General features: G+C 50.4%; 1 protein-coding gene across 5 annotated transcripts in view; it reads left to right on the forward strand.

Moving 5' to 3' along the window:
• Positions 1 to 13113, forward strand: part of helz (helicase with zinc finger) — a 119872-nt gene extending 106759 nt beyond the window's left edge. For all 5 annotated transcript variants that reach the window (XM_030352300.1, XM_030352297.1, XM_030352301.1 and 2 more), the window contains 8 exons: positions 823 to 1010; positions 7529 to 7733; positions 7913 to 7995; positions 8117 to 8609; positions 8741 to 9029; positions 9364 to 9982; positions 10317 to 10617; positions 10928 to 13113. In XM_030352300.1, the coding sequence (XP_030208160.1) occupies positions 823 to 1010; positions 7529 to 7733; positions 7913 to 7995; positions 8117 to 8609; positions 8741 to 9029; positions 9364 to 9982; positions 10317 to 10617; positions 10928 to 11379 (2630 nt within the window). In that variant the 3' untranslated portion in view covers positions 11380 to 13113. The remainder of the gene's footprint in view (positions 1 to 822; positions 1011 to 7528; positions 7734 to 7912; positions 7996 to 8116; positions 8610 to 8740; positions 9030 to 9363; positions 9983 to 10316; positions 10618 to 10927) is intronic.
• The last annotated feature ends 1260 nt before the right edge of the window (positions 13114 to 14373 follow it).

The following is a 14373-nucleotide window of genomic DNA, read 5'->3' on the forward strand; positions in this document are numbered from 1 at the left end:
CCGCTGTGCAAATAAACGTTCACTGTATGCGTCATCGTTTGAGATTCTTTCACATAATAACTTCCTATCCTCCAAAGGAATGGCAAGACATACGGAAGAGCAGGCACACACATCGCATTTACAACCCCCACGTCAACACACACACACACACACACACACACACACACACACACACACACACACACACACCATGTGTCTCAGAGTTGAACACATTAGGGAGCTTTTCCACATAATGTAGGGTGAGGGGAGCGACTGGACGATTAGCATAACGTCACTAGAGACCCGGCATTAAGACCACACACACACACGTACACAAGGCGATCATCCATCATTATTGCACTTCATCTATCGCAGAGATTATGAGCGGCCAATAAGGGACAAGGTTGTTATTTCAAATGGAATCATCTGCACAAGCACTTTACAGCGGGAGTTTACAACTATGAAGACGTATCTGCTTTACAATGTGTCACCTACAGTCTCCTTTATATTCTATTGAATATGGTTTTCATAGTTTAGGGTTTGTACTCACACCTGATTGGCCAGCATGTGTTGCTCTGTTGGGGACAACCGGCCTCTGCAGAATACATGTTATAGTAATAACACATTGAGCAGAATACATGTTGGAGTAATAACACATTGAGCAGAGTACATGTTACAGTAATAACACATTGAGCAGAATACATGTTACAGTAATAACAGTCACTGTTTTGTTGTTTATATGTATATTAGAATATGTGCAGTGTTCTCCTGACCTTATGTAGAGTCACAGCTGTATTTCTTCATGATACGCCTCATGCTAACCCTGTCCTCTGTTCCCTGCAGTCCAGGCCAGCCCCGCGGTGCTGATGGGGAACCCCATCCGGGCCTTCAGCCCCCCGCTTGGCGGTACACCGGCCGCCCTGGGCAAGTCCCCCAGCCCGGTGCAGAGGATAGACCCCCACACCGGCGCCAGCATCCTCTATGTCCCGGCCGTCTACGGGGGGAACATGGTGATGTCCATGCCCCTGCCGGTGAGACCTCCCCCTGTTGCGTGCAGTGCAGGTCCTCTGTGACTGTTTGGTGTATTATTGTAGTTACTATACAGTAGGGAGAACAAGTATTTGATGCACTGCCGATTTTGCAGGTTTTCCCACTTATAAAGTATGCAGAGGTCTGCAATTTTCATCATAGGTACTCTTCAACTGTGAGACGGAATCTCAAAAATCCAGAAAATCACATTGTATGATTTTTAAGCAATTTATTTGCATTTTATTGCATGACATAAGTATTTGATCACATACCAACAAGTAAGCATTCCGGCTCTCACAGACCTGTTAGTTATTCCCGTTCTCCACTCATTACCTGTATTAACTGCAACTGTTTGAACTTGTTACCTGTATAAAAGTCACCTGTCCACACTCGAAAAACAGACTCCAACCTCCACAATGGCCAAGACCAGAGAGTTGTGTAAGGACATCAGGGATACAATTGTAAACCTGCACAAGGCTGGGATGGGCTACAGGACAATTGGCAAGCAGCTTGGTGAGAAGGCAACAACTGTTGGCACAATTATTAGAAACTGGAAGAAGTTCAAGATGACGGTCAATCTCCCTTGGTCTGGGGCTCCATGCAAGATCTCACCTCGTGGGGCATCAATGATCATAAGGAAGGTGAGGGATCAGCCCAGAACTACATGGCAGGACCTGTTCAATGACCTGAAGAGAGCTGGGACCACAGTCTCAAAGAAAACCATTAGTAACACCCTTACACCGTCATAGATTAAAATCCTGCAGCGCACGCAAGGTCCCCCTGTTCAAGCCAGCGCATGTCCAGGCTCGTCTGAAGTTTGCCAATGACCATCTGGATGATCAAGAGGAGGAATGGGAGAAGGCTATGTGGTCTGATGAGACAATAATAGAGCTTTTTGGTCTAAACTCCACTCGCCGTGTTTGGAGGAAGAAGAAGGATGAGTACAACCCCAAGAACACCTTCCGAACCATGAAGCATGGAGGTGGAAACATCATTCTTTGGGGATGCTTTTCTGCAAAAGGGACAGGACGACTGCACCGTATTGAGGGGAGGATGGATGGGGCCATGTATCGCGAGATCTTGGCCAGCAACCTCCTTCCCTCAGTAAGAGCATTGAAGATGGGTTGTGGCTGGGTCTTCCAGCATGACAACGACCCGAAACACACAGCCAGGGAAACTAAGGAGTGGCTCCGGAAGAAGCATCTTACGGATGCCTAGCCATTCTGCAGACCTGAACCCAATAGAAAATCTTTGGAGGGAGATGAAAGTCTGTATTGCCCAGCGACAGCCCCGAAACCTAAAGGATCTGGAGAAGGTCTGTAGGAGGAGTGGGCCAAAATCCCTTCTGCATTGTGTGCAAACCTGGTCAAGAACTACAGGAAACGTATGATCTCCGTAATTGGAAACAAAGGTTTCTGTACCAAAATATTAAGTTCTGCTTTTCTGATGTATTGAATACTTATGTCATGCAATAAAATGCTAATTAATTACTTAAAAATCATACAATGTGATTTTCTGGATTTTTGTTTTAGATTCCGACACACACAGTTGAAATGTACGTCTGATAAAAATTGAGTGGGAAAACCTGCAAAATTGGCAATGTATCAAATTCTTGTTCTCCCCACTGTAGGTATGGTAACTACTAGGCTGGGAACCAGACCAATCTGGCCTTCCTGCTCTGGGAATACGTCTACCCTCTCTCACATAGAACCTTTCTTCTCCCCGGTACGAAATGGGCCGACCATTTATCAAAAATGAGGCCGAACAAATACCGTGACGTTGCAGGCATGACGTGAGGCATTTCAACAACACTCAAGATGGCTGCTGGAGCTGGCGCTGCTGGAAGCAGTGCTGCTGGAGGCACTGCTGATGGAGGCAGTGCTGGAGGCAGCGCTAGCAGGCTCAGGCTACCTCCATAGCTCTCCCAGGCCAGCTCTTCCAGGCTAGCTCTCCCAGGTTAGCTCTCCCAGGCTAGCTCTCCTTGGCTTGCTCCTCTAGGCTAGCTGTCCCTGGCTAGCTCTCCCAGGTTAACAATCCCAGCACAGTCGCCAAGTGACGGTTGAGATGTGGTCACCCCTGTGGTATAATGCATCATAGTATACTGCCGAATGTCTAGCAAGTTTCCACAATTAATGCTAAATGCTTTTTATTATGCGTACATCTGATACCAAGGCAAAGGTTTGAGAAGTGAAGCAGAGACAATTTAGCTTCCAACCTTACTGGGCTACATGAATACGATGGGTTTCAACATTCAGCAACGCTCTACAGAGACCACTTAAGTTGTGAGCAGTACGGCTCAGTCAACAGGCTCCCTAGGGGTTCTGGGAGAATGAAGACCTATCCAACATGTCCTCAGAGCCACCCCTCTGAGGACATGTTGGACAGGTCTCTCATTCTGGGAGAATGAAGTCCACTCACTCCAAGGAATGTTCCTCCCCCTTAAGAATTTACCGTTTGGGACCCAGTGGAGCGTAGGAATGTTATTCATGGTCATCCGTTTTGGTCATATTTAAGTAAACGTAGTTATGGCCATTTGTAATTTACGTTCCAGAAATCAGATGATAGTGAGAGGACGGTAGAATGGAGGGTGGCATTATAGTGGTGTGCCGTTCCCCAAGCGTCCACCAACCCTAACCCGCCACGCAGATCCAAAGTGCTCACAAGTTCAGGTCAAAGGCCCGAAGGCCCTTCTGAGATGTGCCTTTATTTGAGTAATCTTTTTTTTTTTTGCACGTTAAGGTTTCCAGTAGGGGTGTAACGATACACGTATTTGAAATAAAACTCAAATACGTGAAGTCGGACTTCCCCCCGGACCGTTTAGCCAAAGTATACTACTCTGACAATCTAACTACGTAGACCCCTCAGCAGCTCTCCGTCGGTATGTCGGATACGCAATGCAATTCGCCGCCCGATCAATCTTATATGTTGACAACAAACCATGTAAGCAGTGTTGTAAATAAACTTCCGAAGCTTTTCAAACCTTAATTGGTGTTTTATTGGTCCTTAAAGGTCCCATGACATGCTATTTTATGTATTCTTTAATATAGGTATTAGTGGGCAACTAACGCAGTACTCAAAGACGTTCCCGAAATTGGTGCAGAGTTACAGCCACTCCGAGCCAGTCGCACATTGAGCTTCCCCCAAATGCGCTGTTTTGGCGTCTGTAGCTATAATGCAAATGAGGAGGAGCGAGGTGGGTCAAGGAGGAGGGTGGGAGTGTGGCCCTGAGCAGCTTGCAGCCACGGTACCATGCACTCTGTTTACAGTGGATGTATCGCAATGGTAAGGCGCACACAGCCATTAGCCGTGTTCTGTAAATATTCTAGAACACACGGGAGTCCTGGAGCTCTATATCCTAATATTATCATATAGCCTACATAGATATCTATATCATATAATATATATTATCACGGCCAAAAGCTGTGTGAGCCGATATTATGAATCTCAAACGACCGCGTTGGGTTCTCCGACGTTCCTGGTTCTTCAACGTCCACATCAATGTGAAGTAGACTGAACCGCGACAAGGAGGAGAAAGGGATTGTTGCCGGGCAGCGCTTAGGCACCTCTGGTCCCTCAGCGGGGCTCAAGCGGGAGACATTCGCTGCCAACAATCCCTGTCTCCTCCATGTCATGGTTCATGTTCTTGAGGGAGTCAAAGCCAAAGTTCCTTCCCCCCAATTCATTCTCAACCTTGGCTGAGATAACCCCCACTACGAGTCTCGTTGTAGAAATACCAGAGACGAGAGTCCGACGTGTTTTGCGCCATAACACCAAAAGCAGAACGGTTATCCAACTAACAAGGAAGTGTACAACACTTGCGTTACAGTCCTGGGGCTCTACATCTAAATAATATCATATAATACATAGATATCTATATCATATAATACATATTATCACTGCCAAAAGCTGTGTGCGCCTCCAGACGATATTATGAATCACAAACGACTTTGTCGGGTTCTGCGACGTCTCTGGTTCTTCCACTTTCACATCAAACTGAAGTAGACTGAACCGCGCTCTGCCTGCTGCCGGCTGCCCGCTGCCGGGCGATGGTGCCTCGTGGCAACCGGCGGCATGTCGCAGTTCATGTACTTCAGCGAGTCAAAGCCAAAGTTCCTTTCCCCCAATTCCTTCTCAACCATGGCTCAGATAACCCCCACGACAGTCTCGTTGTGGAAATACAAGAGACGTCAAAGAACCGACAAGAAACACTTGCGTTACAGTGTGTGTATTCACACACACACATGTGGTGCTCGCACGGTCGTGTCTCATTGGCGGGCCAACGTCTCTGGGCGGCCCAGGCAGAGTAAGGGGAGGAGCTTAGATGCTTTATGACGTCCTAAATAAAGACATTCCAAATCAGCGCGCTTGAGCCTCCGTTTTTTCAAAGGCGAGCAGAACAGCTAGTGCTCGTTTTACACCAAAAGCAAGTTTTAGCCACTGGGGGACCATAGGCAGGCTAGGGGAACTCATATTTATGTTAGAAAACCTCATAAAGTGAGATTTTCATGTCATGGGACCTTTAAACAGCCCTTGCTGTCACTGTTGCCTCGACCAATAGGTCCTTGGCATCGACGGATAGTTAAAAAATATTGGATGCGCATGTAAGCTACGGAGAGGGTCTCCGACAGGCTCTCCAGCTACGGAGAGTGCTCTCTGTGTCTACGTACAGCACTTTAACATGCACACACATTTGAAAAGGCACCATCCAGGTGTTACTATCACCGTTGATGTGAAAAGAAAACGAGCTGTGCAAACCCAGCACACAGACACTATTTCTACAACCCCTGTCTGGGAATTCAGAAATGCAAAAGCCATAATCAAGTTTATTGGTGTTTTCATTGCTGCTGATCTACGGCCATTCTCAGTTTTTGACAAACAAGCCGTTTTTTTTAAATTTCCCCTGAACTATGAACCATACTGTCCTGTATCGTACCGTGACTTCAAAACCGAGGTACGTATTGAACCGTGACTTTTGTGTACCGTTACACCCCTACTTTCCAGATTAATTGGAGCTCAAATGTGGACAGTCCCGGTTACAATCCATGTTCAGGTTTCTCAGTAGTCCTAGGAGCAAGGGCGTCGCTCTGCATAATTAAAGCTGTGTTGCGTGCCCTTTGGCCTTGTTAGGAGTGCAGGCTCAGGTGGAGCAGCAGGAGCATTCTCCCCCTTCCCTCCCTAGGCAGTCCTGGGTCACCCCAGCTCCCCACTACTACGGAGAATGTCACAACCTAGCGCTGGGTTACACAATCCTATTCCTGAGGCAAATGTTGAATTATTAAAAAGAAAGTATCCATGTCCCGACCTAGTATGCACAATACTAACTCCGGAGCCGTTAGTGCATGGAATGGGTTGACAACAGGTTGAGCAGTCCAGTCCATCAGTGGTCCTAGGGTGTCCAAAGTAGGGTGACCACTTTGGACACCCTAACCTCTAACCTTAATTCTAACCCTCACCCTGGCCCCTTTGGACACCCTAACCATTACCATGACCCCTTTAGACACCTTAACTCTAACTCTAACCCTAAAGGCTCGATTCCACCGGAGGCGTACGCGCCGCGGCACGGCTGCGCCACGGTCACCGCTGCTGATCGCTTCCACTCTAATCAATGAGACCATTTCCACCGGGCGAGCCGCGGAACGTTTCAGCAGCGTCCCAGGAGCGGCGTGCTGTGCCGCAGCGCTATCTTTCCGTCGCACTTCTATTTTTGACGTGAGCCGCTGCTAAACCGCGTCAATTTCGACAGAGCAGATCGAGCCGGGCAGGAAGTGAAAAGTAAAAGCCATAGAGCATCCGGTCAATTTTCAAAATAAAACACAATACTAGGTTCATGTAACTTCACATCAACATTATTACGTCATGACCGGTGGCACCAGGTCAGCAGTCAATCAATCAAAGGGTCGGCAACATGGACGACGAGAGACTCATTGTCGAAGTTCAGCAACATGAAGTCATTTATGTACCAAATCATCCTTTTTATAAGGAAAATGTCAGAAAGGACAAAGCATGGCATTTCATTTCAATAGTTTTGGGAGTGGAAGGTGAGTGCATTAGGTTTAGGATTATCGCGTGATCTCGTGATCTCGCGTGAATACGGCTGGCTCGCAAGGCAGCGCTACGCTGCCGTTACGCGCCCGGTAGGAATGGACGCAGGGCAGAGGACGCAGCTGTTCCGCGGCCCGTACGTGTCCGGTGGAATCCCGGTGTAACGGGGCTTTGCAGCAGTAATGCTCCGATGCCTGCCGGATGTTGAATCACATCCAAGCATCAAGGGGCATAGCCTTAGGTCATCAGAGACGTAGTGGAGCTAAATACCAAAGTATTGGCAATGGGCAAATGCTTATCTAAACACCACTCTTGTCTCGTACAGATGTGCATACTGTTACAAATGTGATTCGTTCAAATGAGTCCAAAACAACCGAGTATGAAGGCACACTGGTCAATGTTTTCTGTTCTTTTGTTGGTTTGTCAGCAGCATGGCGGTGGTTCATGGTGCTTTAACTTCTCATATGTTTTCTCCCAGCTGCCGTGGGCCGGCTACCCCAACCGCTTCGCCATGGACCCGCGAATCATGAACCACCAGGCGGCCATGGCCTACAACTTCAACCTGCTGCAGGCCCAAAACCGCGGGCCGTCCCTACCCTACGGCGCGGTGGGCCACCCCTCACCCCTGGGCCTGGCCCAGCCCAGCCCGGACAAGGAGCTGCACGTTGACCCCCTCAGGAACGGTGGGTCCCTGGGCCCTTCTAGCTCTCAACACATGTTTTATAAATGCCATTAAACAAAGTCCAAGACCACTTAGGGTACGATATCTCTCTAAAGGAGGTGTTTGTATTTTCTTTAGCTTGTAAAATGAGGTAATCTTGTGGCCGCAATCATTGTAAATGTTTCTGGGCTTGTTTTCCAGGTAAATTGGAAGGCTGTCCAAAGCCCGAGCAGAGTCGTCTGCAGACGCCAGAACGCAAACTTGCAGAGTTGAAGGACAAGCAGGCGAGTCACACGCACTGACCTCTTCTTCCTTTCACACCCTCACTCACAGACCATCCAACATAGACCACAGTGGTCAAGGGCGTCCCAGGGCCGAGAACTCACACTCTCATGTGTCTCTCAGGGGGACGTGGACGCGGGGCGAGGCCTGGAGTCCCACATCGACGGCCCGGGGGCCTTCCCAAACACCATGCTCAATCGCAAGGACCCCTCGGCAGGCCAGAGACCCCTCAACTACCACCTGACTCCCCCGAACCAGGGCTTTGTCCCGCACCCGTCCGGGGGGCGCCCCTTCCCCCAGCAGTACCCAGTCTCCAGGCTGCCCTACCGGGTGGGCCAGCCCTCGCAACACCCGGCCATGGGCCAGCAGCCGCAGCTCGGCACGGCCTACTCGGGCGGGAACCACAACCCCGCCTTCTTCGGTGGACCCGTCCCCTCACACAGGGGAGTGCACTCCCCCACCCTGGATGGCTCCGAGTCCGTGGACGATGGGGCCGGCTCCATGAGGGCTCCCATGGGGGCCCATGCGGCTGGCCACCACCCCGGCCTCCTGCAGCCCGGCAGGGTCAACAACTTTGGTGAAGAAGGGCCGGACGGTGGCCCGGCGGACAGCCTGGGTGAGTGGAGCTCCAAGACCACTAGCACCGCTAGCAAACCCGTTGTGAAACAAGTCTTGAAAAGAGCATTCATTTTGTGTGAGTGTGGAGGGTTCCGCTGCATCCCGCTGACTAACCCTGTGTCCCCACAGACCTGCAAGGCTCTCTTGCGCTGGAGGTCCTCAGCCAGCAGCAGCAGCAGCAGGCGGCGAGGCTGGGCCAGTGGGGGGAGCCTGGGGGGCCCTTCCTCCAGGGCGGTATGGCCTTCCCTCTGCCTCCGCAGCTTGCCCACCTGGCCCAGCCCGGCATGGTCCAGCCCGGCATGGCCCAGCCCGGCCTGCCTCGCTTCCCCCACCAGCTACTGAGGGCGGCCTGGGGCCTTGGGGGCAGCACGGAGGAGGAGGGGGCCTCGCTGGGCGCACCTGGGACCTCGTTCACCAGGTGAGACACCCCCTGTGATGAGAAGGAGGTTATTAAGGACCTGGTTCACCAGGTGAGACACGCCCCTGTGATGAGTATGAGGTTATTAAGGATCTCGTTCACCAGGTGAGACACGCCCTGTGATAAGTAAGAGGCTATTAAGGACCTGGTTCACCAGGTGAGACACGCCATGTGATGAGTCTGAGGTTATTAAGGACCTGGTTCACCAGGTGAGAAACGCCCCTGTGATAAGTAGGAGGTTACTAAAGACAGAACATGAAGTCCTGCTGGACAAGTCTGGATAACTGGAATCTCTTTGCCCAACAAACCCTATTCCTGTGTCCGGCCCCCCCAGGTACCCGGGCCTCCTGAGGGAGATGACGCCCCAGGAGCAGGCTGATCCCAGGGAGCAGACGGAGATGCAACCCCCCCCCCAGTCCCGCCTCCTCCAGTACCGTCAGGTCCAGTCCCGTTCCCCCGGAGACCCCTCCTCGCCGTCCGCCGCCTCATCCAATCACATGGCGGCATTCCCCACGGGGCCATACCCCCAGGACCCGGGCCGAGACCTCCTGGCAGACCTGGGCGCCCAACAGCAGCTCCACCAACAGCACCCTGGCACCGCCCTCTATAACCACGGCTCCTACCCCCACCATCATACCCTGGGCCCTCCCGCCTCCCCCCCGCTCTCCCAGGCCAAGTACCTGCCTCCGGAGGCCCAGTGGTCTCACGGGGGAGCTGCATCAGGTGGACCACCTCCTCCGCAGCAGAGCCACCTGCTCGGGAACCAAGGCCACAGCTTTCCGTACGGGATGCCCGTAATGGGACACCCCAGTAGGCAGGAGCAGGTCCATCTGATGCAGCTCCATCACCAGCAGCAGCAGCAGCAGAGCCAGGGACCAGGTGCGGAGACGTACCACCACCCCCTGTCTCCCAGGACCACAGCGGCAACCACGGCTCTCCACAACGTAGACGAGGTGAGAAGACTCCTGACCCCGTGACCTTAAAGGGGACATATTATACCACTAGGTGTGAGTGTGATTAGCCTTACAAGCCGTTTCGGAAATCTGCCCCCTATGACATCACTAGTGGGCGTGTCCACCTAGATCTGTGCTGGATAGATGAGCAACGTTTACTTCAGTTCCCTGGGTAGGCTGGTAGCCTGATCTATCCAGCACAGATCTAGGTGGACACGCCTAGATCTGTGAGGTACTGGGAGCGGTCCCATGTTACCATGGTCCCAAGACAGGCTACCGTGTGTCTTCTTCTATGGTACCAGGTTGTAGACAGTTTCTATCTCCTCCTCCCCAGTACGAGCCCAGGGGCCCCGGGCGGCCCCTATACCAGCGGCGGATCTCCTCAACCTACCCCGACGAGCCCTCCCCCTCCGGCACCCATACCAGCCTATCCCAGCAGGTCCAGCTCTGCCAGCCGGACCCCCAGGAGCACCCCCACGACCATGGCCACGGCCACACACAGCAGCCCGGCCACGCCCCCTACGGTTATCCCCCGGGCGAGCTGTGGCCCAGTAACGGAGGAGGAGCCCCCGGCGCCTTCCACAACATTCCATGCAACGGCGCCGGCTCTTTAGCCCACCACCGAGAGCTTCTAGGTAGATACCCCCCCCCCCCCCCCCCCCCCCCCCACCAACACGGAGAGCTGCTAGGTAGATACCCCCCCACCCCCACCACGAGAGCTGCTAGGTAGGTACCTACCTAGCAGCGTCCTGTATCTCTGACCTAGCTGCTCTCCTGTAGCTTCAGTCCCTCTACTCTAACATGTCTTCCCTCTTTCTGTAGCTTCAGTCCCTCTACTCTAATCTGTCTCCTCTCCTGCTCTAGCTTCAGTCCCTCTTCTCTTAACCTGTCTCCTCCTGTTTCTTCATACCCTCTACTCTAACCTCGTCTCCTCCTCTCCTGCAGCGGTGTCCTCCAAGGCCCTCCGGCCCGCGGGGGAGGAGCAAGGCAAAGCGGAGGGGCCAGCAGGGCAGCAGCAGCAGCAGCCGCCGCAGCCCCCAGCTGGAGCCAGCCTCCCGCACCTTGGACAATTCCCCCCTCTCATGCCCCATGCCAAGCTGCAGCAGCAACAGCAACAACAGCAACAACAGCAGCAGCAACAGCAGCAGCAACAACAACAGCAGCAGCAACAGCAACAGCAGCAGCAGCAGGGCCCTCCAGAATCTGGGCAGGGGCCCCCCAACCAGGCCAAGCCCCCCACCATGTCGTATGCCAGTGCCCTGCGGGCCCCGCCCAAGCCCCGGCCCGCCGCCCGGCCTGAGCAGTCCAAGAAGAACAGCGACCCGCTCTCGCTGCTGCAGGAGCTAAGCATCGGCAGCTCCAACGGCAGTAACGGGTACTACTCCTACTTTAAGTAAGCCTCTGTAAGGCACCACCTCAACTACTTGGCCCATCCCTAGTACTTAAACTCCTCCCCATCCCTCCTCAAGAAGTGATATTTAAATATAAAAAAAATATACATAAAAAAGGTAAAACTGTGAAACTAAATAAAAAAAGGGATAAAATATCTGGTGAAAAAGTGCTATCAATAGTTTTTTGTTTTGTTGGTTTTTTTCAGCCTTTTTGTTTTATCTGTTATAGTCAAATCTTCTCACATATTCACATATCTGTGAAGAACAAAGACCTAAGTATATATATAATGAACGCATTACCGTATGTATACATACTCATTATGTATATATGAATATATACTTATATTATGTAAACTTGTAAATGTACGTAATTCAGAAAAAAAATGAAAAGAAAAAAAAAATCCTAAATTTGAAAAAAGCCTAAAAAGATGTGACTTAGTTGACCACTTAGCAGCCAGGACGTTTTCTTACAAGCTGAAGGGTGAGTGCTGACCGAGGGACTACTCAGACCGCCAGGGCTCTTCGTGGTTTCCTATCTTTCCGTTCCAGTGGTCTTTGTACGCCTGGTTTTTTTCCTACTTCTATAGTTGCAGTAAAAACAAAACAAAAAAGACCAAAAAGATGTTGCTAAGTGGTCAGCTGACTCGGTGTATAGAAGTAGACCTGTTTTCTCTAATCTGTACATAGATAAACATCATAATGAATTGTTTGCCACAGACAGAAGTCCACGTTAGCGTTCAACTGAGAACAGATCTTCTGCTTCTCCTCCCCACTGGGACTTTTTATTTGTCCTAAAGCGTGGTTACACATTGATTACGTTTGCCTGATTATAATTACTTTAACACTTAAACCGAACACGTTTGTTGTTTTGCATTTTGATTTCCTTTGTTGTAATTTTTTTTCTTTCAAAATGGCTATTATTCTGTACAATTATAGAAACTATCTCACACTCAATCATGTTTCATTTAAAAAAACAAAAACAAAAAACAGGTTATGAAGGAAATCATTGTCCTAAACACATGATCTACCGCAGAGGAAGAGGCCCTCCAGGAGGCGCACACACACGCAGACACGCACACCCAGATGCGCACGCTCATGCAGGCATGCCTCGGCGGAAGAGGAGGACTGTCCCCACAAGGCTCCACAGGCCTCCTGGGTCATAGGGCAGGGCTACATGGAGGAATGCGTCTCCATACACTTGGTTAGGGGGTTTGTAGGAGGTCAGGTTCTCATCTCCAGGGGGAAACGCTGGCGTGTCTGAGGAAGTTGTCCCAGGGGTGTAAAGGTGAAAAGGCTAGTCTTTAAGAAAGTGTTTATAGAGGCGAGGTCAGAGGGTCAAGTTGACTACATGTATCCCATCAGTTTTTAGGTTGGTTTCATTCAGAGGGATTGATAACTCACTGGCTGAAGGCCTAAAAGTAACTGAACAATTGTATTTACCATCTGAGATAGGTTACCAGCTGGCTGTACTTCATTATTTATCTTCTTTTTATTACCTAAACATAAAAGATAAAATGCAAAAAGAAGTGGCACATATCAGAAGATGGATGATGATGAGGATTAGGATGGTCAGATGGTTAGGAGAGCGGACTGGAGGCCGCTGGGGAGGGGTCGCCGTGGGACTCCTAGGAGCTCCGGAGAGGCTTGGGTAACAACAGTCAGCAGTAGTTTAATAGAGACCATTCAGTCCATTACAAATGCATACTTGTAAATACACATTTTCTAGAGATTTCCAAAAAAGAAAAAGAAAAGAAAAAGGTTTTGGGGAGTGCCCCCCAATTGGACGTGCTGTCTCAGAGAGGCGTGTCCTTTTTAATTATGCAAATCCCTCTCACACACACTCCCCAGCGTCCATGTTGCAGGGGGGTGCAGGCGACCTGATTGATGTTGTGAGATAGTTTCTGGCTGAGGAGCCCCCCGAAGCGTGGTTTCTGGCGGAGAGGGGGGGGGGGTTCTTTCTTTGAACTCTTGTTTGACCTTTCGTTCCGTGCATGTTCAGCTGACCAGACTGATTTTAACCCCTCCCCCTCTGTTTTTCTCAAGCTCTTTGTATTGATTTGTGGGGGGTGGATAAGTAAACAGGTTTATGTTCACAATACAATACAAATTTGATTATATTATTTGATGTGTACAATGACTTGTGACATTATAGAAAAAAACATATTCTACTATTTTACTACCATGCCCATGGAATATGTACTGGTCGTGTGAGTTTTTTTCTGTTCTCTACTTATTTAGCATGGCTGTGCTCATGTTGCTCGCTACCAGGTGCCATTATTATTTTCAATTTCTGTCGGAAACAAACCAGTTCAGAACCATTTTCCACAAATGATTTGAACAAGTTACGCGATACAAGAGCTCCTCAAACGGCCTCATCCTGCTCTTCAGTGGGATGTTTAAAACACCACCAGGCCTCTGCTCCACCAGGCCCATCTCCTCCCCCTCCTAAACCAAACCCCAGGCCCTCCCCCTCCTGAACCACTCCCCAGGCCCACCTCCTGCTGAGCATGAACGGTCCCAGACCCCAGGGAACGTTCATCAGTTTGGGATAAAGGTACACGCGCACAGCAGCATTTGTACTGCTCTTCTAATGGTAGAACTGATGGCCCAGTGGTCAGCGAGGCACCGGCAGCCAGCCAGAGACCAGCGTGTTCTGGTGAGACACCCCCCCCCCCTGTTCTGCAGTAGGTGGAGGCACCTCAAAGCTCCAGCACCATTCAGGCCGTTCACTAGAACTGTTTACTAGAGATGTTCTGATCCGTTGGCTGGTGGGCCTCATAGCAGATTTAGACTGTTTCAAAGGATTCTTTTAAATCTTATCTTTTTTTGGGGGGGGGGGGGGGGGGGGGGTTGTTTTCTGTTTCTCTATTAAAGTGTTTTTCTTTTTTAATGAAGTTTATTGGAAATCTTGGTCTTTGTGTGTGTGTGTGTGTGTGTGTGTGTGTGTACTGGGACAGATCAAGCCTCAGTGCTACACTATATTATTTTTGCCAAACTTAA

The sequence above is a fragment of the Gadus morhua genome, chromosome 3 (genome assembly GCF_902167405.1).
Source record: "Gadus morhua chromosome 3, gadMor3.0, whole genome shotgun sequence".
In the NCBI taxonomy this organism is placed as follows: Eukaryota; Metazoa; Chordata; class Actinopteri; order Gadiformes; family Gadidae; genus Gadus; species Gadus morhua.